Source organism: Corvus kubaryi, unplaced genomic scaffold, assembly GCF_017639235.1.
Source record: "Corvus kubaryi isolate FWS band 111438036 unplaced genomic scaffold, C.kubaryi_AGA036_p1.0 split3-131, whole genome shotgun sequence".
NCBI lineage: Eukaryota > Metazoa > Chordata > Aves > Passeriformes > Corvidae > Corvus > Corvus kubaryi.
The window spans coordinates 1405891-1428274 of record NW_024582083.1 but is presented as its reverse complement, the minus strand read 5'-3'; the positions used below and the strand labels follow the sequence as shown (position 1 = coordinate 1428274).

The 22384-nt window shown below is 37.2% G+C and overlaps 1 protein-coding gene across 4 annotated transcripts in view; it reads left to right on the top strand.

Annotated features, from left to right (window-relative positions):
- Positions 1-35: 35 nt before the first annotated feature.
- SPOCK3 (SPARC (osteonectin), cwcv and kazal like domains proteoglycan 3) overlaps positions 36-22384 on the top strand; it is a 171697-nt gene continuing 149348 nt past the window's right edge. For 3 of the 4 annotated variants that reach the window (XM_042014902.1, XM_042014900.1, XM_042014901.1), the window contains exons 1-2: positions 42-149; positions 310-483. In XM_042014902.1, the coding sequence (XP_041870836.1) occupies positions 310-483 (174 nt within the window). In that variant the 5' untranslated portion in view covers positions 42-149. Of the gene's footprint in view, positions 150-309; positions 484-22384 lie in introns of all 4 variants that reach the window. The other variant, XM_042014903.1, reaches the window with a different exon arrangement.

Sequence of the window (22384 nt, the reverse complement as noted above, 5' to 3'; positions counted from 1 at the left end):
GGGCGGGGCGAGGGGCGGGCGGCGCGCGCGGCGCGGGAGCGGGGCGGACGGACGGGCGGCCGCAGACGGCGGCGCGTGCGGAGAGGAAGCGGGCGCGGGGCCGCCTTTCCGGCCGCGGCGAGGAGCGCGGGTGCGGGGCTCGCAGCAAGGTGACGGGCTGGGCAGCCTCCCCTTCCCCTTCCCCCTCGCCGCTTTCAGGTGGGCGAGGGGGCCCGCCGAGGGCGGCTGTCCCGTGCCCCGCCGGCAGCCCCCGGCCGGGGTTCGGCTCCGCTGTGGGTAACCTCCCTGCCCGTGTCTCCTCTCGCCCAGATGCTCACGGCAGCGGCAGCCTTGGTGTGCGTGTGTGCAGCAGCCTGGTGCAGCCCGGCGGCGGCGGCGGCCGGGGGCAGACCGGACAGCGGCAATTTTCTGGACGATAAACAATGGCTCACGACTATCTCCCAGTACGACAAGGAGGTCGGGCAGTGGAACAAATTCCGAGACGTAAGTTCAGCCCTTCGACCCTGCCAGCCGGCAGCCGCGCCCGACCCGCTCCCGCTGGTTCCGTTCGTGGAGGGCATCCCTTGAGGAGCGGGGACTGGGGTGCAGCCTCAACTTCCCCCCTTCTCCCCGAATTTTAATTCTTATTTTAATTGCCTGCGGCGCCTCGGCGAGGAGGATGGGAGTCCCGCCGGGCAGTTCCCGGTGCGCTGCCGCCGCGGAGCGGCCAAGACCGCCCGGCGTGCCCCGGGCCGTGCGGGGCGCCCGGCCCGCACCTTCGGGGCCCAGCGGGCCGGGCCGCGGGAGCCGCTTCCCGCCCTGCGGGTCTCCAGGCGGTGGAGGGGGGGAGCCGCGTTTGTCCTCCCTCCTCCGGTTTCCCGCCCCGCTGCGGGAAGGGATGCGGTGGGGGCGCCGGGCCGGGCCGGGGGTCGCCCCGCCGCCGCTCCGCCAGTGCCGCCCGGGGCAGAGCCCCCTGCCTCCCCGGGCACCTGGCAGCCGCGCCGAGCGGGAGCACCGTGTCTCGCTGTGCCCTGTCAGAAGTGCCGGCAGGGCGGGCGGGGGAGAACGGGCAGCGCTCATGGCCGGGGGTTGCCGTGTCAGGGGTGCGGGGCTTCAGCGCGGCGGGTACGCGGTGTCCGGAGCGCCGTGCTCGGAGCCCAGGAGCAGCAGCCCCAGCCTGACCCGAATCTCATCAGTTACGAAACCTGCCGCTGTAAGGTGGCTCTGTCCTCAGCGGGCTTCGCCTGTGCGCCTAGTTTGGGCTGTGTTTTCTGCCAAGTTTAGTGAAACACAACCAGTTCAAAAGCCGTTCACATTTCTGTCAGTGGAAAAGATTTTCTTTAATCATCCAGTATCCTGCGTCCCTTGGTGTCACTTTTAGAAATCCGAATTCCAGCCGTGCAAAATAATTTTCTGTTTCTTTACTATTTAGCCTACTGGATTTCTTTGATTTAGTGTAAAGCATTGATTAGGTTTGCAACTTCAGAGGCAACAGGTTTCTTCTTGTTCTACAGCTTGCTGGTGACTGTGGTTTGCTGTAGCAAACTGAAGTAAATGTCTCTAAAAAGTCTCTTATTTTTCTGAGACCTGGAGTGACTTATGATGCATGTATTTTCTGCCTTTATGTCTGTGTTGTATGTGGGATGCAAACTTGGCTATTTATCTTAAGCAACTAGGAAAGAACTACTAAAGTTGTGTGAGAACTTATTTTCCCAAAAGTTTTTATTAAACAGCATAACTCTGGTGTTTGACAGCACTTCCAATCAGTAGTCAGATATATTTTTTTTTCCTTGAATATCTTAAAAAAACCCCTTAGGTTCATGTGAAAAATACCTGTTCAGTGTGACGTGCTTTGGGACCTGTGATTTTGGAAAAAAAGAAAAATAGCCAAAATCTGATGCTATAGAAATGTTCTAGGATTGAAGGCTGCTGCTAGAAAACTCCGAAATAAGTATATCAGTTATGTTTTGTAATTGGGCAAAGTCATTTATGTAAGGACTAACCTGCAAGGCTGAGGAAGCCAAGTGCTCTCTAATGCCTGTCTCCTGGGTGCCCGCTGACATGTACTGTAATATTGGATATTAGCCAGATAATTTATTCTGTGACAAGTAGGTGTCCCCAAGGGTTTTGAGAGTGACTGCTTTGAGGAAGTACTGCATACTGATTCTTCTGAGGCAATTTGCAAGTATGCTGGCTTATTTTTACACTGTGTTAAGTTTTATAAGGCTGGTGCTTCAGTGAAGAGTATGCTATTATTTCTTATGCAGAATGCTTTTGTCCTATTGATTGGTACCCAGTCTGGAATATTTATGGATGGTCCTAATACTTCACAAGGCTCTCCCTTTAAAGCATGGATAGTTTTCAGTAATTCATAACATATAACTGTAAAAACACCCAAAATTTTGTTAATCTACCTGTACAAGAATGCATGAGAAAAAATATCTTGTATGATCACTTATCAGTTATCATAGTTAAATATAGCATGGTGGAGAAGTTTTAACATCCTACGTTTTGATATAATTTGTAAATTTATTTGTGTGACTATAATTTGTTGGTTTTGAAATTGAGGTTAGCAATGTCATTAGCGATTCAGATGTGGCCTCCTGTTAAGAAGCAGGACAACAGCATTTGAAACATGTGGGGTAACTGTCTTGCAGAGTTAAAATCAAGGTATGCAAGGCCTGTGTTTGTAATTTAATTCTCTGGTCAGAGTAGGATATTTTTTGCAGGCTTTAAGTACCCTACAGATGTAAGGGTGAGATGGAATTCTGGTGTGAAAAGAAGTATTTAAAAGCTTAACTTAAGACTTAACTGACAGGACTGATTAATGTGAAAGATAATGACCCTGAATTCTGGCTCATTGGCTCAGTTTCTTAAGAGTTTTGGATCACAGTGAGAAAGAACACAGTCATTCAGAAAGGCAACCCTTACAGAACCTGATAAACAGGATATGATACTTTATTCATAAAAAACCAAAAACCAAGCCAACACACAAACCTAGCTTTCTTAACATCCTCTAAAATGTCAGTTTTGTCAGTAAGTGTTATGAATGTAGGATTATTAGCTAAGATCTTTTCAGTACTTTTTATAGGTAGAACTGTAACCAACTCTTCAATTCTTTTGAATGGTCTTGATCATTCTGACAAATCTGTTGAAAATAATGAAATAGGTCTAGGCAGGAACTGTGCCTTAAAGTGCAACAGTGGGAACTAGATGTGTATTAGAGGCTACCTACATTCCCACATCTTTTTCTTGTGCAAAAATTGAGAATGGTCTTATTTTTAAATAGGAGACTTTGTGTCTTAAAGATGGGGGGAGATGGGATATGTCAAAAATCAACTCCCTTGAGTTGTGTGTGCAAGTCAAACGTTTTGGGTTCTATACAAGGGTACATTTACCAGCCTGAAGTAGCTGGGGAGGAGGAGTTTTTAACCCAGTCTTAGTGCTGCTGCAGTCCAGTTGCTGAGTAGCTGCAACTGTTCATGTCTGTCACTAAAATAAGTCTCAGGGTTGATGTGTTTATTAAGGTTTTCCAAGCTGCCTTGTTAGGCTGCTTCAGCAGCCAGTGGTGTCAGGATGCTGGGTGGTCCTAGCCCATGGGAATCTGTTTATTTCAAGCTTGGGAATTGAGGCTTTTCAGTAGATGCTGTAAGGGGTATCATCTTCATTCATATTTTGTTATATTGATAATGCTTTGTGGTAGTGGTTTTATCTATGATGATTGCACTAGACATTTGATAAACACATATATATACTGCAGTTTTTCTGAAATAAAGATTCTTCTTTTTGAAAAATGTGATGGAGAAATGGCATTACATTTATACTCTCCTGCTTTGAACATCCTAAATCTTATCTGGCAAACGTTCATTACTCATAATGCTGTAAATCTATGGCGAAAAACAGAATATAGGAATAAAGGAATTATTTTTCTCTTTCTGATTGCTTTCCAAATGATGGTGGTATTTCTAATCCTAGAGCAAAACACAATAGCTTTGTAATTTAAAATCACTTTGTCTTTTTATATTGTCTTTACAGTCCGTTGGACAAAATTGCATAGTTGTCTATTGTATCACTATCTAAAAATCTTTCAGACTTTCTTTTTAGAAATTTTAATTTCTTTAAAATTCAATGAAACAACATTCTACAGAGTAACTCATTTTAGTATTTGATGTTTGTAAACAGTGTCCTGTGCATTTGTGTTCATTAAAAAGGTATTTGGTATGGTACATTTTACTTGGTGCTGGAAGAGAGATTTGTAGGTTCTAACTTGCGTATTAGTGATTTATACTTTTCCTTTTCAGAGGTCATAATTTAGGTGATTATTTTCAAATTTAAGTTGATAAATTAACTCCACAGCTCAACTGTCATAGTAGTGCCATGAAATAATAGGATCCTATTATTATGATGCAGTAACCAGCTACATCCTACTACAGTGTTAACTATCATCCCCCCATGTTAATATAGTTATCTAAGGTAAAGGAGGTAGAAGAAAATTGAACAGACCTTAAAACCAATCAGCTATGCAGAGGAAGTTTGCACTGGTAATAACTCCTTTTTACTCTGCTTTGCTGTGGGCTGTTCTCACACTGATGATCAAAAATACTGCCTTCTACAAGATGTGGCAAGTTCGGGCAGCTCATGTGGTCTTCCCAGAGGAGTCTTTTGGAAGTCTTTAAAGAGTATGTTTTTTCAACATCAGTGAAAGCTAAACCTCTGTGTTTGGAAAGGAGATAAATCAAATACTAGGTCTCCACACCGATTCACTAATAGCCAGCATTCATTATTCCCTTGTCTGTTTTGGAGGTTTAAGGCTTCTCAGAAACAAACACTGCCCCTCAACTAAGCTCCATGATACTCTGCGTTACTGTTGTGAGCAGAACATCCCTTTCCAACTGTGGATCACAATTACAGCTTTATACAACTGAGCAAGCCAAAGGCTCTTTTAAAAAGGATTTATCACAAGTTCTTTGCACTTTGTTGTGGGAGTACCGTGTAAATACTTGGAAGGTTTTCATGCTTCCAGAGTGGAGTACCAGTAACTTTACTTGAAGAGGAGGAGGACTTCTGTTCAACAAGTTTTTTGCATTGGACAGGAAGCCCTCCTAGTTTTTGGAAGATGCTAAATGCACTTTAGAGGAAATCAGTATTTAGGATTGAATAGTGTGGCACTCACTGTCTTTTTTATAACTCATGTTAACTCATTGTTAACAGTTGTGAAAAAAGATTTGGGGGTGTTATTTCTCCGGTACTTTTTATGCTTATTATTGGGTATGGCAGCTCTTTTATGACATACGTATGTCATGATCATGACATCAGGAGAAAATGGAATTGCAAAACATGAAAGATTAGCTTCTTCTTTATGTTACCTTAAGCCTAAATTAAACAGAACTTGTAGTTAACATGAAGTTACTTTTGCAAATAGGGTGTTGAATCTTTTCCACGTGCCAGCCTGTTAGCCGAAACTAACTGGCACTTCTGAATTAGTATCAGACACTTTTTTTTCATGACTTACTTTGTATGATCTGAGTTTTATTAATATGGTGAAAGAGGAAAAATTCTGAAGCCTAGGAGGTCTGACAGAAAGAATAAGTGTTTTGTACCTTCACCTGTAATAACTGCCTTTGAAATGAAACTAATAAGGACTTGACTGCTCTTTTTTAAACTGTAAAATATGGGAAAGTCTTAGGAATTTGTATTAATTTTAACTAATTAAGGAAATTTAAGAGGCTATTGAATTGTTCGTTCATAACTTCTAAGTGGAACGTGACAAATTATAATGGGAAAGAGTACTGTAAATCTTAATTTTTCCTTTCTTCTATATTATTGACAGAGGTTCTAATTTTTATGTGTGCTTTTAAGTCATTCTCAAGTACAGATTCCTTTTTTCTTTCACATTACTTTTCCTATGGCCTGTTTTTGCTGCCTGTTTCTAGTGACAAATATTTTTTTGTCTGAAAACGATGAGTCTACTATCTCAAACTGTTGTTAACATTGGACTCTTACATGTCTCTTGGAAGGCATTAACTTGGAAGCTCTTTATATAGCTAACGTTTAGAAGTTAAGTAAATGGTAATGTGCTTTTCCTTAGATTGCCCTCATAATCTAAAGTAAAGCTGATAACATTGTTTCATCTTATCTTTATCTCCTTTCTCTGAAGAATAATCTTTATTTTATATGCTGTAGGTTATTTAGAGGCTATGGATACCCAGTCTTTTCTTGTCTTTCCATTAAATCTTATTGGGATTGACTCTAGCCATCTGTGCTTATTATAGTGTAGTATAAATAGCTTTGTAATACACAAATAGATGGAAACAGTAACAGAAACTGCACAGGCTATCTTGGCTTTACAATCAGAAAGGGAAGATGTCTAAGAGGTTTTGCGAGGGGTGGCAGAATGTAGAGAACAGTAGATTGAGCAGAATTAGAATATTTTTAGACTGACACCATTAAATCATTTTTCCTATCTCCTCTGTTTCTATTAATTCATAATATTAAAGCATTTGATGTAATTATCTGCAGAAAAGAGAAATAATAGCTTGGATTAGTGTGTTTGCAAGTGTTGGCCAGTTTCTGAGTGTAACTCCTTCGACTGAGTTGAAGCAGTCTGTGTCATGTCCATGTTGTCATGACTCCTGGTGTGTTTGTGTTGTCCCTGCATCCCCTCCCTTTCCTGCAATATATGCTGAAGGAAATGAAAAAATCTTTCAGCATCTGGTTACTTTTTTGGAACCTAGCTTTAGACCAACTCCCATGTATTCAAGCATAAGGCAACTTTTATTCTAACGAAGGTATTTCTATCATATTTTTATCAGTATAGAAATAGTACTTTAGTAAAATATCTGTAGTTCTGTTTTGTGTTAATTTTTCTAATTTAGACTTTTTTACAATTTTTGTATTGATTTTGCAATGGTGTTGTTTGTTGTTTTTCTATTATCCTATTTGTCTTGACATATTTTAATGTCTTAGAGACATAGACATAGAGAGTTAATAGACATAGAGAATTTCTTTTTTTGCATCTGTATGTCCCACTGTGCTTAGTGCTAAAAATCTTGCCTGTTTGCTTTAGAAACAAATACTGTGGAGGCAATTCTAGTAAGTGCTGCCATAGTGGATTGTATTAAAAGTTTTCGTAATTTTAATATTTCTTGAAATTTGATTTCTGAAAGAGAAAAGTTAGTGGATAGTAATATCAGTGTTTGGAGCTTCACTGGTCATTTTTACCTAATTTGAACAATCCTTAGCTATTTGTTATATTTTTTTTTTAATGGTTTTTCACTTTTACTGTCCCATTTCACATTGATAGATTACAGAGGGAAGATTCTGTAGGAATTAATGGTGTACCTAAAAAAGGTGCTGCAGTGTAAGGTAGCAACCTTGGACAGGACGCAAGGAGAGCTAAAATGAAATTATAACCCATGACAAAGCTTTCACATTACAATGAGGATGTGATTTCACTGCTCTGTTATTATCTTTGCAAGTGGCTGCTTTAACAGAACACAATAAGAGAATGGGTTCAAAAGATTTAAATCATTCAAACTTTCTGGTATTTTACCACTTCCAGAAAGTATTATCTTAATATATTGTTATTACAGACTATCCAGTGCTTGACATTTTGCTGCAGAAAATCCTTATGAACTAATTTTTTATTTTCTCATGTGATACATAATCATTGACTCAGAAGAGACTGTCAGTTTACAGCTTGTTCAGTATCTCCCTAAAAAAGTCTGCAAGTCATCAAACAGTTTTATGTAGTGCGCTTACACTGGGGCCTACATGCAGCTGAAAACAAACTCCTGTGACATTTTTGAGCTTGCTCTTGATGATGAAATTAATTCCAGTTGTTAAATCTTTGTAGCATAGCAGTGAGAAGTACAGAACTTACTCCTTGTTATATGCTACTGCATGTGAAAAATGATCTGTGTTTTACCAGCTACTCATTAAAACAGAGGGAAGTTATTAATATGAAAAGTGTGGGGATCTATATTTAATGATGCATATATGTTTGAGGTTTTGGCAGGGCTTGTATTGGTGACTGGAACATCACTTCAGGAGAAAACCCAAACAGTGATTTTTAGAAGTGAAATCAATTGATTGGTAGGTAAAGCAGCAGTGACAAGAATCCATTGTAGAAAGTGCCCTTCCAGCCTTTTGTGAAAGAGTAAGTTAGCCACTTTGGTCAGATTTAAGAAGTCCACGTCAAGCTCTGAGAACTCTGTATTCGTAAAGTTTAGGGCCAGAGTAGACCGCTGGATTTGACAACAAGTTTGCCTGTATATAGTGGCTTATTTACTTTTATCCTGACAGATTATATTACACTCAAAAATTCTACTTTGGCAAAAGCATTTCAGGTTTTGGGAATCTTTGTGTGCTACTGGCATAGATTAAGGCTTGCACTCTTAAGGCCTGCACTGTGAGGGAATTAATTAGCTGCAGTATTCCCAGATGATCTAGGCAACAGATTTATGCTGTTTTGCAGAAGAATAAGGAAGAATACCATTTAAATTCATATTGCTCTGATCTGGAAGCATTCCCTTCTTCGGCCCAAATACGAAATGACTGGAACGAGTGCTTGATTTTTCTTATGCTAATTTGCTGTTTAAAAGGATTTCTATTCTACCATCTTCGCAGAATTTTCTTGTGTGCATTGTCAATAAAAGCCAATTGCTTTTATGTGAAAAATCACAGATGATGTTGGAATGCAAGCCAATTCAAATCTTAAGGAAGATAGAGAAATGGCCTCAGAATTTTCATTAAGATAATCACCAAGATACATATTCGCTGTCTTGATCTGGTGTTTGAGTCTTTAAGCATACTGAGAATTAGGTAGGCAGTCTTGTTTCCAACATCCAGGAGCAAAGAACGTGAATGTGAAGAGCTCTTAGTTTCCAAAGCCAGCAAAGGGCTGTCAGATTGCTTACTGTATTGCAAATAGTGCACAATATTTCATATGTGAACTGGATTAAAGCGCACTAAGTGCGTAACTATTTTTTAAATCTTATTAAATCTAGCATTTCTCTCCTAAACTGCTAAACTGTTCAATTTTTCATGCAGGTGCTTATTTTTTATATATCAAACTTTACTCAGGAATTCTTGGTAGGAAGTTACAAGGTCCTGTTTTGATGAAATCTGGTACTTGGGGCATGAGCAGACAGAATTTCTTTACACTATTAAGAAAAAGACTCAAATATGTTAGAAAAAAGGGTTGGTTCCATCTGTGATATCCTCTGAGATTCATCAGTTTCTCAAAAGAAAATATCCTCTAAAAGCATGCAGGGATAGATGCCCAAGACTGCCTTGTAGTTACTGTAAGTAGCATCTTAGCCAAGTTAAGTGTAACATGATTATGAATCATGAGATTTCTCTCTGAGATCTGCGGGTGTAGTCTCGTAAAGATGGAGAGGGAGGCATATGCAGAAGTAGAATTCACTGTGTAGATTTTTACTGCAGATTGAAGAATTTAGAAATATAAAACCTCAAACATTCAATGTTCTTCATTAGGACTGAATGCGTATTTATAAACTGGGTTCTACACAGTAGTAGAACTGTGGTTTGGACAAAAGCTACTGTACCTTTCTGTGTTTGCATACTTTTTACATAGGCTGAATGTTTACAATTCCTCTCTTTTTTCATTCCCATGTAAAATGATAGTTTCTTAGGGCATATGAAACTATCACTTTTTTCCTCCAAGTTTTCTAGATTTGGATTGTAGCACAGCTTCTGTAAACAGGATGTGGGAACCCATAGTGCAGAGAATATTTCTCTGCCTGTTTTGAAGGGTTCTACCCCCCAGGACAACACTGTTTTTGACCTTCATCCATGGAGAAAATTGCCTACCCTTTGGGAAGAATTAGAATCCACACTGGTGTGAATTAGGTGATAGAATATTATGTAAGATTGTCACAGGATGAAAAACTTAGAGGTCTTGGGTTTATGAATATAGTAAATAGATAAAAGCAAAAAACATCAAAATGGAGGATTGTTGTTGTTCTCCAGACCTTTTTCTTCTTCTTCTACTACTCCATATTCTTCAGTAGAAGTAGTTTGGGATGATTGGATAAAGAAGTCCTCAGTTGCTGTCTATGTGACAAGATAATTGGTAGAAAAGTGAAAATACCTTTTGTTTTAAGTGACCATTGTTTAGTTTACCTTTAAAAAGCCTTGAGCTTTCCTGCATTTTGCCTTTTGTATGTTGCTCTGCTTCATGCTATGCTGTCAGCATGTGAATTACTGGTAAGGTATCATAAACAACCTGAAGAACCTGAAGAAAATACAGAAGTCCCGTTCGTCTCTCGGACTCCTGACAAAGACTCTAAAAAGCCTCCCCCATCAGGGGAGGCACAATTAAGGTGCTGGACTGCATCACAGAAGACATTTTGGAGTAACATAACTCACTGGAAGACAATAACATTTTTCCCCCAGAAGGTTCTGAAGTACTAATGTTATAGAGTATTTGATGTCCAGCACATGGAAAAGTTGAGATGATGTATGTGTTTTGGTTTGTTTTTTGTTGGGTTTTTTTGTTTCTTTTTAAAATAATAAATGAACCATACCTTGTATGTGTGAGGGCACCCACGCACACGCTTATGCTAACTGGTACCTCAGATCAATAAAAATGTAAAGTGATTTTGCGCTGTCTATCCCTCATTCTGAGGAGCAAAGTACCTCATAGAGTATTAGAAGTATTTTATAGGTCCAACCTCACCATGTCTGCAGTTTTATCTTACCGTTTGATATCCCATTGATTGCAGATCGTTTTTGGATATATACGGAAAGTGACATGGGTTTAACAATGTTTGTAGTGTGCAGAATAAAATAATAATTCTAAATTCATATCTCAGATTTGTGAGGCAGTTATTATCTGCAATAGTTTCAGTTCACTGACTGGAAGAACTACCTCTTTTTTTACATGCCTATAAATATCACATAAGAACAAGGCAAGTATTGCTACAAACATGTAGTGATTGTCAGTCAAGAAAATGTTTGTTTGAACTCCAGCTTCTCCAAGAAAGGTGGGAGAAGTTATAAAAATAATACTTAAAGAAAATGTGAGAAATTATTCTGTGAAGCAAAGCTGATGTTTGATTCCAACAGTGCTTATCTGGTTGTAAAATGTGATAACATCTTACATAGTTTAGGTTTTAAAAAGATCTTTCTTGTCAAACAGATATTCCTTTAGCTGGAAAATAATTGAATTTTTTTTACAGTTGGGCTGTGGCTTTCCAGCCCAGTTTGAGTGTAGTTGGACTATTCAACAGCATGAATGTTAGGAAATCTTTTTCCTAAAATATTGTAAGTTGCTGTCAAACATTATTAATACTAAAAAGTTCATCTGGTTAGTAGTATCTGTATAGTGCTGCTTTTTCTACAGATATCTGTGCTTTTTGTTCTACTGCAGATAAAGGTTAGTAATTTGCACATGCTTAATTCCCACATACACAGATCCTACTCTTGCTTGGTTATATCAGAAAGATATTTTTATCACTGACAAAAAGTACTAGTTGAAGCTAAAATTTCTACAGCTGTAAAAGTTCTTACAGTATTTATACAACTGAGCTAAAATATGTCCATGTGAATCATTCATTCATACTGCAATAAAACAAATTTAAGCTTGAAAATGAAGTAGATGCATTTTCAGATTTGACAAATGAATTTTTCAGTTGTTTTAATTTAGGTAGCTGTAGCCAAACAGCTTGCTCATTAGACCAAAAAACCTGCCAGGAGTAATCAAGCATAAGGATGAAACAAAAGACATTGTGATGTATTATTTTACATCTCGCGTTTATCAAGAGAAGTGGTTGATTGAAGGAAAATGAAGGAAAAAAAAAAATAATCTTCGTAATGCTGAATTAATTATAATTTCAAATTTGAAAAGCATCAGTGATGTGTAGTCAGCTAACCCTATGTGGTCTGAAATGTTAAAGGAAATTGTTCAAATAGTGTATTTTTAAAGAGTTTTGCAGGAAGTGAAATGTTTCTGCTTGAAGATTTAGGATTGCTTTCTTTTCCCCATTTTATCAAATCTTCACTGTGGATTTCTCTGGGATCATGTTGTATTAGACTGGATCTCAACCTGGTTTGCTGGTAGTCTTGTCTAATTGAGGTCACAGAGGATATGTTCACTGATGTTTGTGAGAGATGGAATTATGCCAGTCTGCTTATTTTAAATCATTATTTTGCCATTTAGTTTATAAAACAGACTTCTGGATATATTTTGCATCTTCGAAAAATGGAAACAAAGCATACTTGAAATGGAGAACAAATTAAGTCGTCCAGTAAATTAGTATAAAGTACCAAGACTGTTGTGTGGAGGGGTTTTTTTTGCATTATTTTTTTCCTTTTTGCTTTATTAGGTATAAGAGAATTCAAAGTTCGTTACTACTTATGGAGTACAATGAAAACACGGGTCTTTATTTTGTTAAGTTAGTGTATTTGAATGGGGATTTTATTTTCCTTTTCAATGAATTATTTTCCTGAATAAATTGTTACTTGTTTTTTATTCTGCGGCTCTTCCCCCCTGCTTCCCCTCTTCACCCATTTGCGAGGTGCAGGTAGAAAACAATCTTTCAGTTTCACTGATATGAATCAAAGTATTTCATTTTGCCTAATTCATCTTCAAGGATTTCTGTTTGTGTATTTAAAGTCTGTGTCTGATTCATTTGCTGCATTGCTTCATGGAATTGTGGGTAGGTGCCTCCCTGCTGCCTTTACATTCCTGACTCCTACAGTGAATTGCATATTGTATGATCACTCTGCTTTCCCCTTTAGCTGAATCACATGTTGCACTGTGCAAAACAGTGCAGAAAGTCAAGTAAATTGGAGGGTGACAATTATGAAGTAGAAATAAATAAAATCAGACAAGCATTAAGAAAGCTGCAGTGCATAGCAAGACAATATTTCTGAGGCAAGATTTTCATCCTGTATCAGGCTATTTATATAGATAATACTGTGATAAACTAAAGCTGAGTAACCTATTTTGTCAGAGGTATTAAAGCATCTGTTGCATGGCTTAATTCTGTGGGAAATCACAGGGTTGATGGCAAAGTACTGGAATGGATTTACACAGTAGCTGCTTTTTTCATCTGGTGCTAGAGTAGATTCATCATCTGGTGTTGTTAATTCTTAGATGTCCTAAGTATGGTACAAATATGTAGGCAGAACAAGTCAAAACCTAGTTTAGGTAAGATATACCATCATGTAATTATAACTAAATTTTTTTGAAGTCTCTATTTAATCTCTGTTCATATTATGGTATATCCTACTTAACTTCACTCGTCTTAAGTGAAGTTCTGTTATACCTGTCTCAGATTTGTTTTCTTAAAAAGTCACTGGAAAATTTGATGTTCCTAACATTTGCATTTTTTCCTCATCTTTATTCAGAAATCTGCTAAGCTGTTTGCTATTTCCCTCCTTGATAGGCAACACAATAGGTTGTTCATGTTTAAGTATTTTCACTAAAATCAAAATATTTTACATCACTTCCCTTTTATGACATGCACCAGAAAATTAGAAATGAGAGTAGGAGGAAATGAAAGTCAAAATTTTATTGCTGTTACATCAGCTGTAGGGATTTGCAGCATGTACTTTCTAGATTTCTTTGACACTGGTCACAGTGAAAAATGTCCTTGTTTATTCAGCCTTTACACCAGGTTCAAGTCCCTGGTCAATCCCATAAACATCTCAGTTGTTAGTGTTGCTTGTAGTCTCCAGGCAAGAACCAATAATTTTATGCCTTTTCTACGCCAGTTCATTTTTATGTGTTTGCCATGAGAGAACTAGAAAAATGGGTGAAGGAAGAACTTCTTCCTTTTTCAACCTGGATCTAAATAATCAATATCACCCCTGTTTTAAACAGTTAAATGCATGAGACTCTAAACTCTGAAACTGAAGGTCAACAGCACCATCCATCCCTGGGGGGTAGAGCTAGTGGGCATGTAAACTGCCTGCCCTCCCTGAATGTGGATTAGTGGAAAGCTGGGCAGTACAGTTGCATTGTATCAGAAATAGAGCTGCTTATCTGAAAAACTTGAGTTTCAGATCAGAATTCCAGATCTTGCCACTTAGGTCATGAATTTGGAAGAATTTTTCTCGTTCTGTTTTTGTCCTTTCTGACAAGTAGACTGTATGAATCTGGAAGTCTTCCTGCTTTCTTCCTGCAAGTTTTAAGTTTCTTAAAGACGGATTTGAGTGAATGGTGGGCTTGCTTAAGTTAAATATTGATAACAAGAATCTGTTTTATTTGTGTGTATTCTGTGAAATTTGACTGTGACTCCTAGATAATGCCTTCTGCTTTTCAAAATACAGGTACTTTTGTGTTTTTGTCATTTGGTGGGATTTTTTTGTTTGTTTGTTTTTTGGTTTGGGGTTTTTTTTGGTTTTTTTTTTTATTTAGAAGGAATTATGTACCTGATTTCTATTATAAACCAGGACAGTTTGGCAGGGAAAATGCCTTGTAAAAAGTGTAGGTTGTTCACTGGGAAAAGGGTTTAAGAAATAATCGAGTTATAGGGGATTAAAAGGAGGTTAAGGGCTTCACTCCAACAGTGTAAAATTAGTTAAGGACTTGATAATTTTATTTAGCTGTGTATTGCTGTTCTGAGTGATTTTTGGCTTGAGGTGTTAGGAACAGGTCTTTGTAATGACTGGCTGGTATCTCTGCTGCCAAGATGATTTGTAAGAACAGGGAAGAATCCTGAAATCTTCTTCAAACTCTATGTATTAGCTTTCTGAGAAAAGTTTGAGGAAACTATGTCAAGTCTTATGAAACAGCAGAATAATTAAGCATTTTGCTAAATACGAAGTAGTATTGCATCACCCCAATAACTTTTGCTTTAAAGTTAAAAAAATAACACATGTGAAATAATTATTCCATATTGTCCTTTGATTTACTGTTTCTCACCTAGTTTATTGTCACTGCTCAATTTACGTTGTTTTCTCTCTATTTAGTTTCTTGCACACAGCAATTAAATCAGCATTCTGGGAAGAAAGCTTAAGAACAATTTAGAGGGTTTCTAAAGAAAAATTGCTGGTTTATGATCACATGAGTATTGTTCCATGATTTCTTCTGAGAATGGAACAACACAATTTGTGAGAAAATATTAATCCAAAGGCATTTGAGTACCCAGTTTTTACCTCATGGATGTCTAGTTACCCTGTATAGACAGCCTACTGCATGTGTTTATTTGGAGAACTGGAATTTATCTGATTCTTTTACTAGATCAGATTCCTCCTTAATTTCCAGCAGTCTGTATTTTACTACACTAAAAACAGCTTGCTTGTTTCCTAAATCATTTAGTAATGCGATGAAAATAAGACTGAGTGCTAAGTCTTAATTTTCACTATAATTGTTAATGTTTGAACATGTTTAGTGCATTCTGAAATACCAATGATGAAGGGTCAGGTGTACTGATTTGTTAATATAGCATTTAACTATAAAGGTTCAGTTTTAGTCCAGCACCACTGACCGATTCTTTGATAGGTTGGTATCAGTTTTAGACGGGTTCTGACACTGGATTTCTAAGTTGAACCAAACTGACAGTGTAGTTATCCTAGTTAATCACTACTGGGACTGATTTCTGCATACTGAATTTGAATTTCTCACATCTTGAGTGCTCAGTGCTCTGTGTTCTGTCCAGCAAAGAGTTTAGGCTTGTGGCTGATGTAAGCCTGTGAGCAGGCTTCCTGTGAAATCACTTGCTGTGATTCCATTAAGTGAGGTTATTAATTTGTGTTAAGATTGTTACTATCTGGCAAGTTTCTTTTTTCGGTGTTCATCCCAATAGTGTGGGGTTGTTTTTTAATAGATGAAATGGTTGAATTGTTTGCTTTTGGCATACGTAATGCCTTACTGGTGGGTTTGATATGACAGTATTTATTACTTTGATGTTTCAGAAAGTTAAGCTCTGCTACTTTGGAAAGATTAATTCTAGCACCAGTTACTTTGACAGTGTAATTCACCTTTCATACACAAAAGAAAGGAGATATAATAAACTGTCAAGCTGCTGTAGTGTCTGAATTTATTTGGTTCTTTTTTTAAGAAAATGTTAAAACCACAGGGTTTTTTGACCACTGAAACCTGAGACCTTCTTTTAAATGAAGTTTCTCATTACTAATGCAGTAAAAGTATCCAGATCATAGAATTTGTGGAGGGATCTGCTGTGCAGGAGAAAATAATGTTGGTGCCAGTAAATTTCAGATCAGGTTTGTAAGAACATGTAAATTAATTTCTAGATTGTTATTTGCAGGTATAACTATCCTGAGCAAACACTATTCTTTTCAATATTTTAAAGTTTATTCAAGAGGAATATACATCAAGAAACCCAAAATCTTTTCGGTAGTTAATGTAGTTTATCTTATTTGGACATGTTTCAAAATTTTATGTTAAACAGTAAAGCTAAAAGTAAGATTGTGTTCGAATTCAAGATGGCACTCAGTTTCTGCAGCTTCAGCTGTGTATCCCATCTTTGTTGTGTACTCTTCTGTGCCTGAAAATTCTATATGTCCTTTATGTCTGGACACAAGCCACTCACTCCTTCCTGTGACTTGGCTCTTTTAAAGTTAAACATTCCTGTAACACCCAAATCAACAGTTTATTTTGAACCCTGCCTTACAGGACATGAATTGTAGAAACTTGCCTTATTTGTAAACTTACTTGTTCTTCTGCAGATGTGTTTTTGTTGTAGATCTTGCACAATAACTTGCTGAAGAATAAGCAATAACTAATCAGGAACAGCAGAAATCAAGAGCATGACCTCAATTTTTTTATATCCTAGGGGAGCACTTACTGTATGAAATGTAACTTGAATATCATGAACTATGGGCCAGGTGTCTTTCAGCAGCCAACTCCCATAGTTTATGTGCTTGTATTCGGCTAGAGCTGCTATTCTGAAGACGCTATTCTGAAGACACTATTCTGAACTAGATTTGTATGTTTTTTGAGTATCTAGGGAAAGTTTTGTGTTGATAAGTTGTTTCAGGTTCTGTAGGGCTATTGATGAATACAGCAGAAGATGAAAGTAGCTTTTAAATTGAACACGTGTAGAAAACGATCAGTTTCTAGGTAGAAAATAGCCTTATCCAGTGGGATTTCTGTATAGTTTTCTTATAAAATGTGGAGTTTTTGATGTAAAATTAATTATTTTCAGCAGATCTGATGATTTCCACTGAAATGTTTGAAACGGTAAACAGTCAATTTGTCTTCGTTAAGACTTTTTTTGTAGAAAGTGAAGATACATTTATTTGAGAAACTTGGTATGGAAAGTCAGTTGCATGCTCATGTACTTGTAGTATTAACTATTATACAGCACTGCCTGGGGAAAAAAAAATCACCAGAAGTACTGGTGATTGTGAAAGGTTCTACTGTTATATGTGAAAAGTTCTTATGGTTGTAGTGAATTCAAGGGAGAACTGACCTAGGAACGAAAACGATGTACTCTCTCAAACTATCGAAAAAAAACCTGTAAAACACCTGATAAAAATTTAAATGAAACCTGTGTGGTATACTGCTATGTATGAGTGCTATTAGACACTTCCAATTGTTACAGTTGTTTCACAATACTAAAATCTATTTGTGGTCAGTGCCACAAATACTAATACCAGTTCTTGGTAGTTTCTGTCAGTACCTTGCTGCCCCATATCACTGATTTGGAATGGAAGTGTGATGCTGCAGTGTGGTTTCACAATAGACGTCGTATTTCTTGATGGATTTTGGTGATTGATTATATGTAGAGATATATGTGATTCTTAGATTATACTTTAAAAAAGCCCAAACAAACCCAAATGACTAAGCAACCAAAGAAGCAGCAACTTGCTGCACATAATTAAATTTTCTTGTTATCAAGTTAGCATTTGGATTTGGTTGCTTGGTGAATAATTCTTTAGCATATGTAGTCTATTTAAAGGGACAAAGTAAATATGCTTAATATTTGCTTTCTGGTTTTTAAGGAGTAATTTCATATACTTTACATCTTCATATATTTTCCTGTTCATTTTTATTGGTCTACTACAATGTTTTTGATATCTTTGAGTATTGTGTTTACTTTTTTGTTGCTTTATTAGATAACTAATGGAACAAAGGAATTTAAGTGCTTCTCTAGGGGAAACAGGAAAATAAAATGTTGATATATATACAACAAGCACTAGAAGGGTATTCTCACTGATGTAAAAAATTATAGCAACAGGATGGTAATTTCTTAGTAGCTGGATTTTTAAAGGCAATGTTATGTGTTTTAGATTTATTTAGGTGCAAAACAGCAGGGCAAATATGTGGCTGTTTGCAGGAGGAGCAGGGTTTTTTTTTAGTGTGGGTGTATATATGCACATGCTGGACTTTTTTGTCAAAAATGTCCTTTGGCTGTTAACTGTAGGTCTGAGATGTTAATATTCTTCTCTTTTTTTAGACTGCAAGAAAAAACAGATGAGGCCAGATGCTCATTTTATGTCTTCTTTAATTGTAATGACAGAGCTAAGCTTGAGGAAAGGGTCTTGTAGCTTCTTTTTATTAGATACCTTGCTATATATGGTGTGGCATAAATTAAATTTGTAGGAAAAATAAAAGCTTTTTTATTTTTGGGGGGCTTTTTGGTTTTTTTCTTTCTTTTGCAGTCAAAAATTATAAGCTTTCATTATTTTGCTTTAAAAGGACTCATGCAAAAATACTGACTTGTTAAGTTTGTCATGTGTATAATTCTGTCTCATATAGAAATATTTTATTTAAGGTGGGGATGTTAGGAAGACTTAAATCAGTTTGTGATAAATGGACAGCATATTATCCTTGCTGTATCAATTACAGTGAGTATAGAGAGGACCTTGGAATAACTTTTCTCTCCAAATGAAAATGGAAGATATTACTAAAACTCTTTATTATTTGCTTAAAAAGGTATTTGTCATCAGGGTTTCTGTCACTCCTATGGCTATTAATTTCTACTGAGCACTTTTGCTATCAGGGATGGAGATACATCTTTGAGGTTTATGTTGAAGAGTTACAGAAATGAAGTACGAGTAATCTTGTGAATTGAGTCCTGATTACAAAATTACTATCAGCAGATACATGTATATGATGATTAATGTAAAATAAGTAGGTATAGAGAGCAAATGCTTTAGCTGTTCCTTCTGGTATCTCCCTGTGGAGACACTAAAGGTGCATCTACATGGCAAAATGCTCTCAAGAGATACAGGTAATGAGTGAGGGTATAGAAGTAATAATAATAAAAATATAGAAATGGCATGGCTCTAGTAATGCAGGGCATTAAGCAAGCTAGTTTATCCTGTTTCTGAGCAATGCCTAAAAAAAGCAATATATGCTCACACTTTCAATGATTTTGGTGTTTGAATTTGGTGTGCAGAGGTGATTTGAATGGATCTATGTGGTACTTTGAACAAAACGTGTAGTTTTACAGCAAAGTACTTAAGTGCATTTGTATGAAGTAGCTTAATATAAACCTCATTTTTACTACCTCCAAGTGAAAAGTTAATGCAGAACAGTTAGCCAACTTGCTTGTAGGCAGCAGTTAGTCCATTGAACTTATTTTTGAAGAACAGCCACTAAACAAATTTATGTATTGTGGCTAGCAGGAAATGTGTTACTGCTGCTTTCTGAAACCAGAAAACATTCAGTGGCAATGTGAAAGTAGGTTGTTGGTGTGCAATTATTTGAAGGTAACTGAAAATCACTGCTATTATCAAAAAGGTTCCAAATATATTTAACTTATTTGTTGTTAAACCTGAAATTTGAAAAAATATTTCAGTTGTTGATGTCCTAATTTTTCTGACTGGTAACTAAATTTTAATTCAAATGAAAAAGAAAAGGTGTTTTTTTAAAGAACATATTTGACACATTTCAGAAATTTTGTTTTTTCTTTCAATAATGCTTCAGAGCTCTCCAAATGCATAAGCATTTGGAGTATCAGAGGAAGATCCCATGGAGGTCAGGGGCTCTGTTTACGAATGGTATTCATAAATCAGCTATACTGCTACAGAAATTTTGATATTTCAGCTGGGACTTAATTCAGGACCCCCAAAGGTTAGAAGTGATGACTTTTTGATTTTCAGAGTACATATTTTCTTTGACTCTTTTTGTTCTAGCAACTGAAGTAGGTATGAGAGGAGGAAAGATTCCTTAATCTGTGGGGGAAATTTATTCAGGTATTTTTTTCAGCCATGGTTAACCTCAATTCTGCGGTAAAGAATGAAGAGGAAAGAGGAGAATTAAAATGAGGAAAACAAGAGTACACACTGAAGACTTTAGAATAGAAGGGAGAGATGGGGTTTTCCTTGTCTGTTTCTGACAGTGATTGGAGAGAGAGAGAGCATTGTTGGAGATGTTCATGTCCTCTGCTATGTATGCACATAATATTTAGGTAATCTACCTGTTGAGCAGCAGAATGAGAGCAGACTCTTCCTGTTAATGTGTTTTTTCAAGGTTCTCAAAGATAAAGCCGCCTAAGGGAAAACAGATGTGTTCAAATACTTCAGAGGTGTCATTTAATTTGCTTAAGGCTATTGCATCTCCCCTTTTCCTGTAAGGTTAGAGTAGGAGCTTGACCCCAACGTACCAAAATATAAGATCACAGTCATGGAAAAGCACATGATTGAGATGGGATATCATTTTCCCTGTTCCATTACACTTTATGACTATAAAAGTATTTAAGACAAGCTTAAGACTCCTCAAGTATGTATATGATAGTCTTGATATAATTTATGTTAAAATAGGAGTTATTAGTTAATATTACAGTAGCCTTTCTACGTTGCTAACTGTGTTCCTATACATTAGACTCTGTTTCCTGTTTTTCATTGTGCACTAACTGGAAATGGAGGAATTAGTAAGACATTTCTAAGGCTTTTAAGCCTTTCAGCATTGATTAGTGTGACAGTTGGAGAGGGAGAAATTTTGCTGAAGTTTTTATCTCCTGAAAGGTCATCCCTTTTCCGCATAATTTGAGCTGTAATTAAAAGGAAGAGTTGTTTAAAAGGGGAATGAGCTTAATGGATACTACACTTGTTTGAAAGGGCAAATCTGCTGCAAGTAAAAATCGTGCTTCCCAGATGCCTCAGTTTCTTTCTCAGGAGGTGTTTCTTCACTTTTCCTCCTTGTATAAGCCTTTTAAAACTATACCTAGATTGCTTTCTCCCTCCATCCGATCTGTTAAGAATACAGTCCAGGCAGGAGTAAATTGCTAACGTTATCATCAGAGGAATGGTAAGACTTCAAGCTCTAAATGACCATGTTGTTTTTGCTGACTGGCTGTTAGCATCTCTGCCTTAAATCAGACAGATCAGATCGTATGGTGTGTGCAAGGTCTGTGCTCTGTATCTGCACATTTCTAACCCCAGTATCTTGGTCTGATAAATGTACAGTACAGCTGCAAATAGTAGATACCTAGCTTACTTTTGCTATACCAACATATGAAGATTTGACCAATATTTCTGTCTGCCTTGCTCTTGGATTTTTGTCGTGTTTCCCTCCCCATATCTTGCATGCTGGTTTTTTTTTTTTCTCATTTACTTGCTCACATATGGCAACAGTCAGTTGGCAGAAATGTGTCATATGTCAAATTTTTCTAGTGCTTGAATAATTCTTGGTAGAATTGCTTTAGATAATTTCCACTGTGTAGATAATTATTGCTCTACAATAATTTGTTACCTTTCTTCATAGTTATGAATGTAGTCTTCATGGAGCAGTTTTGCTTTAATCTGAATGTCAGTTAACCTCAAAGCTTCATGCATTTCTTTGTGCCAGGGTGGAAGAAAGAGTCTTGTGATAAGGCAAGAGGAGATTTTAATTTTTATTTCAGAAAAGTTTTGGTAGAAGAAATAGAAGAGAAGAAGAAAAGCTATTCTCTTCTGCAATCCATTGTTCCTTTTTTTAAGTCCACAAAATCTACTTCTGTCGTAAATTGTATCTTTGCCATTGGGATACAAATCCTTAGAACCTGAGAAAATAGAAAGAACCAGGTCAAGAAAAGTTTTGATAACAAGAATGCTACTTCTCAAGGATGTCAGGATATTGTGCAGTTGCTCGTGGATAGATACATATATCATCCTAACAGTGGAAAAATTTTGAGAAATCTTCTTTGTATAATTTAGTATCTTTATGTATTCATTTTTCTGTTAAAATTATTACTAGGCAAGAAATAAAATTAGGATATGACTTTCATGGCTTGTATTGAACTAAGAGGTCTATTCAGTGCCAAGACACTTACCTTGGTTCCTTAAACAACCAGGAATTTATTTCCCCTTATTTTCCTTGCCTGATTTCTATTCTTACATTTCAGCTATTACTCTTTTTCAAGTCTTCTAAATGATGAGTATTATTTTCACCAGCACCTGCGGCTAGACATTAATTTGTCTTTCCTTAGGAATAGAACGTAAATTAGATATTACTGTGTTGTAAGTGGAGATAATGAATTGT